At 29.6% G+C, this 9,596-nt stretch overlaps 2 protein-coding genes across 2 annotated transcripts in view; both read left to right on the top strand.

Annotated features, from left to right (window-relative positions):
* Positions 1-9,596, top strand: part of LOC119685396 (CD2-associated protein-like) — a 188,862-nt gene that overhangs the window by 51,577 nt on the left and 127,689 nt on the right. The gene's annotated exons all lie outside the window — the stretch shown is intronic.
* On the top strand, positions 8,019-9,126 carry LOC119682387 (leucine-rich melanocyte differentiation-associated protein-like). The gene is made up of 5 exons (XM_038095818.1): positions 8,019-8,145; positions 8,255-8,491; positions 8,555-8,703; positions 8,762-8,976; positions 9,038-9,126. The coding sequence occupies exons 1-5, from the start codon at positions 8,098-8,100 to the stop codon at positions 9,124-9,126; spliced, it is 738 nt and encodes a 245-aa protein (XP_037951746.1). The 5' UTR covers positions 8,019-8,097.

The following is a 9,596-nucleotide window of genomic DNA, read 5'->3' as shown; positions in this document are numbered from 1 at the left end:
AATAAGAATTATAATTCTCTTTTTATGTAAAATATAATGTAATAATTAATTGTAACAAAGTTATTAAAAATTTTTTATCAGCTCTAACTGTTTAGTTATTGGAACATCTTTTGAATGGTCTCATGACTTTTGATTCTCATTATCGGGTCATTATTAGTGTTAAAACTAAAGTCAAACTAATTTAACTGGATGTCCAAAAAATGTATACTTTTGAGATATTCAAAAACAGTTGATTAAAATTACTTAATTCATATATCAATTTTCAGTCCATTTTTTCAATTCCTTTGGTTCTTGAATATTATCTTGCTAACTTACTATATATTCTACTCATATGGATTAAAAATGTAGGGTTAAAAATTTTTGTTGAGTTAATTTTCAAACATTTTTATGCAAACTTATCTTGCAAATAGTTTTTGTGGAAAAATTGTCCATCTATTTTCTTCTTTCCTACACTGATTTTCAATTGCCTTTTTCGACATTAACTATATTATAACCTATTATTGTTATTAGTGTTTATTGTATGTATGTTGATCTTTTTTTCGAGTCAGCGCAACTGGGCACTTTTACTCTTTGATAGCTGGGGGTACTACAGGGTCCCACCCATCTCATTGACTAATTTATGTATTGCCTATAAGCTTCATGATTATTCAGTGATTGATCTAAGATCTGCGTACCTCCCCGTGCGGAGAGTGATTACTCTAAGATTAGATAGTGATAAGTAGGATAGCCTGTCAATTTTCGCATATAACTCCAGGGATCTATCCCTTATGTATATTTTGATCGGGTCTATTCTAAGGTCTCTTAGCATGTTTATTATATTATTAATAAATTTGTGGGTATTTGTCGAAAAAATCAGTGTCTAGCCGAATTCACAAAAAAGGTGCGTAATTAAAGGTAATTAATTCTTCATTTCGGCAATTCTTGAAGACTCGTTTTAAAAATCATTTATTAAACTATAGATCATTAAAAAAAAAACAATAATATAGATATTACACAGACATGTGTGTTGATCTAACAAATAATTTTAGAAACTTTAAATGGTCTTCGATATCTATTTAGACTATACTATCCAAAAAAATTATTTTCGTGATATATAAAAAATTTAAATAAGACTTTATGATTAATTTTACGATAAAATCGTACTAACCGAAACATATAAATATGACTCAAATGGCTAAGTTAATAACTTTTCAGAAATCATTAAATTAAAATTATTTCGAATTTTTTAACAAGCAAAAATTTATTAATCGATAAAAAAAAATTAATAGTAAAAATAACTGATTTGATAGATAATACAAAAAAAAAAAAATAAAATTCATTGATAAAATATTTCTTAACAAGCCAAAAATAAAAATTTAACACTCGCCGCAATAAAAAGCAAAACAGTTGCAGTCATAAAATCCTATCAAATGACAATTAGTAATTTAGTGAACTGTTATAAATGATCAAATTAAATTTAATTTAATAATAACACAAAAACGGGCCACACAATGACATTGAAAATCAATGAATTACAAAAAGATTAAATCAACAGCAAAGTGTTAAAATGCTCAGATACTTTTTACACAAAACAAATAAAAAAAACGAAAAAAAACTTAAGTTGTTTTTTTTTTCTGTTTCCAAGAAGTACTGAAACCTTCCCTCCGCCTACAGTAGCGCTAAGATATTTTCATTCCATGTGCATTGAAAGTATTTCAATTCTTTTTTACGGCGCTGCATTTTGCATTTACATTTAATACATACATTTTTATTTTATAGATACATTTGTATCTTGTAGATACATTTGTATTTCATAGATACATTTGTATCTTGTAGATATATTTGTATTTCATAAATTTATTTGTATCTTGTAGATATATTTGTATTTCATAAATTTATTTGTATCTTGTAGTTACATTTGTGTTTTATAGATACATTTGTGTTTTATAGATACATATGTATTTTACAAATATATTTTTATTTAACATATTCATATATATACTTAATACATTTAACCCTTTTTTATGTTTAAATAGCTTTTCGGCTATACAGAAAGCTGTAGAAGTAGTTCTGAATTGTGAAAGTTATAGTTGAGCTGATTTTATTCTGTAGTTATTCAACCGATTATAACATATGACCCGCTTATTTGGCGTACAAAAACTCTAGAACCACCTTTACTAACAAACTTGACAAGTTACAGAGTCTAGCAAACACCTACATAACTAGTTGTTCAAGAACAACTTACAAAGCACCACAAATACCTTACATGGTACCCCGGAAAAAGCAAATGGACGCATCCATCACCATACATAGACTATATGATTAAAGAAAAAAAGTGTGTTTATAAAGGGAAAAATATTCGTATTGGCTAAATTAATATTATCTGAAGACTTTGTTATGTCTCTAGATCAAATGTTCCCAAAATAGTTAACCAACAGTAAACACACCCAACAGAATGGGGCGGAAAGAAGACAAAATCAATATCACTACCCCTGACATTATCTAGTATATAGTTGGCTGCAAAATTGCACAGGGTTGAGGATTCTACAGCTCAAAGAAACGAATATCTGTCAGTATTGGGCCGAAATCTGTACCATAAATATGTGAGGAAAGCAACTGCTATTAAGACATGAAAGGTCAATCCAATTCTTGGATAATCAGGCAAAGATTAGTTTGAGAGAGCAGTCTAAATATTTTAAATGACCTTTTAATTATGAATCAAGTGACTTTACACTGTATACTTGCAGAGACAGTGGTTTTGATGTCAATAAAGTGACAGATAAATCGGCGAAAGCTGCTTCAAGCAACCATATGAGCCAAAACCATTTCTGGGTATCAAAAATAATCAATTTAGAAACCTAGATAAATTGAAATCTACCAGTAAGACTAATCGCAATTGATTCAACGGGATAGAGTGCCGCTTTACCAAACTTTTCTTTCCGAAATACTCTAAGACGAAAAGCAAATATATACTAAATCTTGAACAGATCTGATTTAAACACCTTGATTGCAGTGTTAACTGGTCACTTCCTTTTAAACAAATATAAAGTGCTATTAAAACTATCTAGAAAATGATGAATATAGACCATGTCTGAAAGATGTAGAAACAATTCCTACTCATTATTAGAGAATACTCTAATACTTTTGAACCAGAAGAAATGTAAGAGATGTCAACTCGCAAAAGAAAATTTGGATAGATCGGGCATACATTTTGAAATGCTCCTACTGAATTTTATCAACAGACGTTGGTGTACGACCCTCAAGGTAGCAGAGGAAGAAGTCGTCCAAAAACAGCATGGAGACGGTCAACGTTAAATGAAATAAATATCGTTTTGCAGCCCCTAGGAAGAAGAATAAGTAACATTACTAATATAAAGGACGTAGCGTTGTGGCGCGAAGCTGGAAGCGATAGCCTATGCCCAGTATAAGAGGCTGCTCGAAATCATTGACGTCGAGCAAGGCTAAGATATTTTTATAAAGAATAATTCCGTTCTGACATTCCTTCTAATTCCTGGTAGTTAAAAAAAAATATATATGAATTATGTTTTAAAAAAAAATATTTGAAAAGGCCATTGATGTTGGAAACTTGAAAACACTCTAAACTCAAATATGAACCACTAAAAAATCCATCAGAAATATTTCGGGAATATATTCATTACAGATACTTTAATTTTAATTATAGATACTTTATCAAACGCAAATATCTTGCAATTACAAGAGTTTTTTATCTTAATACTTGTGGTATGCATTTCATGCTTAATGCAGATTTTTTTTCTTCACTTAGTGTTCAATTACAAATCGCTTGTAATGATCTCGTTTGTATCTTGTATCTTGTATCTGTGCAATTAACCATCATTGTAAATACAATTTTAAACATTTCTGTGCTTTTTCATAAATTTTTTATTTTATTTGTTTTTTTTTGCTTGTTAATTTGACTGTCAATAGCATATTTCGCATATCGTTCAATTTTCAATGGCAATTAAAAATCTATTTTTTCTGCTTGGGTATTTCAAAGTTACTTTGGTATCTCGGATTACTTGCAGTTTTATTTTTATAACTTTGAAGGATTTTTTATACGCTTTTTTATAAATTTTTTTGTTTGTTAGCTTTGATTGAATTTTGTGCAATATTCAAGTTACTTTTTGAACGTGAGAAACTTGAATGAGTTAACTAAATCACAGTTATTTGCATAATAACTTTTAACGCTTTTTATATATAAAGTAAATAAATAACACTTGATAGTTTCCAATGAATCTCTGGATACATTTCCGTCAGTTAGATAAACTACAATAACATCTTGCTGAACTATTTCGGATCTAAAGTCAATGTAACATTAAAGAAGTCCGACAAAGATTTGAAGGATTCAAGTATGACAGACCGACAAACGAGGTTTCTCTTATTTCGTTTTGGGTTTGCATCCATAACTGGGAATAAAATGTTAACAGAACAATGACCGATACTTTACAGATAACTATTTTTTAATTATATTTTTTTAAATGTATTTAATACATTTCTTTAAACAAATAACAATAGTTAAAGAAAATATATGACAACATAGCATATAATACTTTATGTATAACAGACATACCTCGGCTAGGCTTACCTAAAATTATTAGACAGATAGTACCAAACAGCATCAATTAATATAAGAAAAAACCTTTTAAAGGTTAAACAAATCACGAGGTATACATTTATGTAATGAAAGAAGAGTTGATAGATAAACTATTAACGTTGCTAAATAAAACTCATCACATACATTTTAGATTCTTACTACTCTAAAATTATTTAAAGAAGAATTATCTTAGGAACGCAGAATACCATTGGGCTACAGCATAGACTGCAGCCTATGTCGATAAGTGGATAGCTTCACTTCAACTTAACAGGTGGAGTGAGAGATGAGCATTTGTAGATGATACCAAATCCGTTGGCCAATGAAGCGATAAAAGTGCAGCCTAAGTCTGCTGACGTCAATGATTACTGTGGACATGGAAACTTCAAGTATCACCTCAAAAAGCTAAGTTTTGTTGAGGAAGACACTTGGAAACTCTGCTTAAAAGAAAAGGAGATAGCGGTGCATATATTGTGCCAAATCCAGCACTGACTGTCAAGCAGAACGATGACTGTCTTGGGATACCATTGGGTTGGTGATGATTTGACAGGCAATTTCAAGCTAAATGAGCTGTTTGCAATAACAAGAGATGTAGTTATGCGAACTGAAGCCATGTAAGCTTTAACTCAATAACGGCATACAAGAATCAATGAACGAAAAGAACCCAAGTCATTTCATGATATACTTTAGCTAATCCATCACTTCAGTGGGGCTACTTGATGTATGGTACGTTCTCCCCTTGAGATATATAAATATCTCAATAATGATACTCGTAAAACATCCTGTGTTTATCACTCAATTTGACCATGAACATTATACAACCCAGATAACAAGAAAAATTTAATAATTAAATAGTACCTAATCTATGGTTTTCTGAGAGACTCATCCTACCTAAGGTTTTGCAAACCAAAATCACTTAAGCACAAATAACGGCCGATAGTAATACCATGTATGAGACGCTGATTATACGCCATATCTAAAAAGTCTCCTTAAAGTTAAAATCCCCAAGAATCGAATGCACTCACGCCATTCCTTTGAGAAGCTCCGACTTTTCCATCTAATTAGATAGAAAAATTTTGACAAATTTTTATAACTTGGCAATATCCCTCCATCTAAATAGAAGTAGAAGAGAAACAATCTAACAAGTTTATGAATTTGACTATGTCCCTAATTTCTAAAGATGACGGCTCTGTCAAGTCCGTTAGAAAATAGACTTTCAAGTCTTTGAAACTGCTCTTAGGCAATGATGAACATGAAAGACAAGAAGTGAAGTACAATTTGCTACTCATCCGCAAGTTCACTGCTTTGACAGGCATTAAAAAGTAGACCAAGTCTTATTGAACGTTTTTCTAGAACTTGACTGTTTTAGCAATTTCTTTTATTTAACAATTGTCGAGATGTCTTTGTGCCCAGGTATCCGTATGAGTTGGACACCGAAAAGACCAGACACACCACTACGCAACGTGTATAATAAAATTTCTTTTATAAAATTCTTTATTATTCTTAGTTTCACAATAACATTTTTTAAGGTATATTCAAAAAAAAAATTTGTAAGAAAAATTTATAATTTCTATTTTAAATTTTTCCGAACTCTCTACTGATTGATGCGCCATCTATGAATCATTTTTAAATCATCACATTAATTTACACACTTGTTGCCAAAATAAACAAAAAGTTCGTTATTAAGAGCTTTTGCTTTATGCAGGTATTAGAGAATTTTATTACACGCTAAACAATACGCAATTGTTAATGAATACGTAAAATATATTAAATTCACTTGCTGTGTTATATTATTACAAAATCATAAATCTACTGTAGAATAATCGAATTAATTAATCGTAATTATTTTTGTTAATTTGATAATAAACTTTTACAATAAATTAGTAAACCTTCAAGTTAAAACACTCAAGTAAAGTATGACTATGGTTCAGTTGGCTAATTAACATTGATTCTCAGCTTCAAATTGCACGTTCAATTTGAAGGATGCAAGTTCAACCCTTGTTACTTGCAGTCTCAAAAAATTATAAATAAATATAAAAAATATTTCCAAAAAGACCACTGATGGTAATGGGTATTTGGCAATACTCGAAACTCCTGCATGGTCCGCAAAAAATTCAATTAGACTAACACACCGATTTGCGTCACCCCGATTTCCATTGATTCGAATTGCGTCGCCAAAAAAAAACAAGTTTTAGCTTCGAATTTCGTCGGTAGTCTTTCGATTTGCGTTGTTTTTAATACATTTCACAGTTTTTCAAAGGATTTTTACATTCATTAAGTTTTTAAGTAAAATGTGGAAAGGTAAATTTCTGCTTTATGAAGTATAAAAATGAGTCAAAAGCGAAACCTATTTTTTTGGAATAAAAGTCAGACATTTTTAAACGTTTTAAACTTGGAGAAAAACTTGCATACATTGGGAAACCTGCTTTTGAATTGAGCTCCAACTACTGTAAGAACAATTTACTATTGTAATGCGGACAATACAAAGGACTATGAAAAAGCCGTCATATATTTGTAGGCCAAACAAAAACTGAAAATTCATTAATTGGAAAATTGGAGTCCCTCCTAACCATTTGGATAGGAAATCAGAATCAAAGAAGAATGTTGCCAAATGTTGATTCAAAATAAGGCTGAATAAGGCTCATTGTCGATATTCAATGAGTAATTCTCCATCAATTAGTGGTCAAAAACCAGAATATTTGTGTTAATTAAATGTGTGGAGAAATGTGATTCGATTTGCATTGTTTCGATTTGAGTTGCAATTTGTTGGTCCTAATTAACGACACAAATCGGGGTATTAATGAAATTAAAAATACGAAAATTTTAATGTTTGCATTTTCTACTGTTCAAAACAAATCTATTAATACAATAGTTTATATGAAAAAAAGGTCACTTTCATCACATTTGACTTTAAAGATCAAATTTTAAAACTCTTTATGGTTCTACCCCAACAATTGAAAAAACGAAACAAAATTTTACCGAATATTCCGGATTTTCATATATGACTGCAACTATAAAATAAAAAAATTTGAATTAGAATTAAAATAAAATTAAGATTTTCCATGTGCATAGGTTTTAACAGTAGCGTACCAAATAATAGGTTAGTTAACTGTTTACTTTATATACACCACTAACTTTTATATTAAATATGTTTTTTTGTTTTTAATGATTAGTTGACTACATAAAATACAAAACTAACAATTATTAACACATGTGAGTGTCAGCACTGCCGACTGTAGCATGCAAAACCAGCCAACCGCAAGAAAAGCTCCACAATGCTAAAGTCACTTTTGTGGTAAACATTTTCGGTTAAACGAGATCGCAGATGAGAACAACAACAATCAGTGTCAGACGTGCATTGCAATAAATTATAAAAATAAATAAAATGTAACTTCAAAAATATATTTAAAAATAAATAGCAAGAACACAAAAAAACAATAGTATGTAGTGAGAATAATAACAATTTTGAATAAAATAATTTTCTTCAAAATAAAAAAATCTTAAAGAAAATGGAACAAAACGCGAGGGCAGGAATATACAATGAGGCAACCAAAGAGGCAAGTGACAATACTTTAACACCTACTATTTTTATCTTATCGCACTCCAACTCATCTTCAATATTATTTAATATGAAAATATTTTAAATATGGAACTTAAACGTCGCAGCTCAACTTAACGCAGCAGCACTTAGAAGCAGTACCAACAGATGTTATCAACGGCTACGGTGGCTGTACCGAGTACCTTGACCTCAGTCGCAACCGCATTTCGAAGTTAGATTGGATTTATCGCTTCGATCGCCTTAAAGTGCTGATATTGGATAGCAATCGTTTGCATGAGGGCCATTTTCGTCAACTCAAGAAGCCGATGGAAAGTCTTCGAGTTTTGATATTAAATAAAAATGATGTAAGTAAGGAAGAATATCACTAAGAAAGAATTAATATTAATTTATTTCTTATTCATTTATAGTTCAGTGATCTTCATACAACAGTTAATATTTTAAGTTCACTATTTCCGAACCTGGAGTACCTGAGTTTGCATGGCAATCCCATTTGTCCAGATGGTTTAGAGTTGATGCCATTTTGCCATAATATTTCCTACGAATACGATTATTATAGGTAATAAAAAATTAATATTAACTGAATTGAATTTATAGTAATTATAGTTTTTTTTAAGAACTGTGATTTTAAATTCTTTTAATAAACTTAAATTCCTGGATCATTCTTCTGCGCAACTACGTCATATTTCTCCAAGTGATTTGGCACAAGAACAAGCACGCATTTTGACATTTACACCGAAAATGTTGTGGGCAAAAATGAAGGGATTTCTGCCAAGTAAAACTCTACATCCATTACCGAATTATAACAATGAAAATAATGGACAACATTGTGGTAAGATAATTATTAATTAAATAATTTTATTTATAAAAATAATTTATATCGTGTCGTCTAGGTACAATAAGAAAACTATCTGTTTCAGAGTGCATCTATAAAGGCACCAATTCTGAAGGAAACAGATTTATATCAAATAATGACTTGTAACTAAATACTGTTTAATTATTATGTATAAGATATTATTGTTATATTATTATTTATTATTAAAATATTATTAATGTAATTAATTATTAATTTGTTTGGTTTTGTTTTCTTGACTAAAAGATTTATTTTATTTTTATCAGCGTAAACAATATTAATTATATAATTATGTTTACCATATTTAAAATAAAACTAAACATATTAACTATAATTTATAAGCCAATTTTTAGTCGTTAGTAACAAAGAGACAAAAATTTATAAGAAATGATAAAAATTTTAAAATATTCCTAACTATTGTGAATGGCAATTTCTGTTTTAAATTTTACAACCCAGACACAAACCAAAAACCATTGAAAAGCTTTTATAGTAAAATGGTGCATTCACAATAGAATATGATAAATTAAAAATATTTGAAAATAAATCTAAGCTGAATTAAATCATTTATTCATTTTTTTTTTCAATTTTAAATAGACTTT

This window comes from Teleopsis dalmanni, chromosome 2 (assembly GCF_002237135.1).
Source record: "Teleopsis dalmanni isolate 2A chromosome 2, ASM223713v2, whole genome shotgun sequence".
Taxonomy (NCBI): Eukaryota; Metazoa; Arthropoda; class Insecta; order Diptera; family Diopsidae; genus Teleopsis; species Teleopsis dalmanni.
The sequence above is the reverse complement of the archived record's forward strand: the minus strand, read 5'-3'. Positions and strand labels throughout refer to the sequence as shown.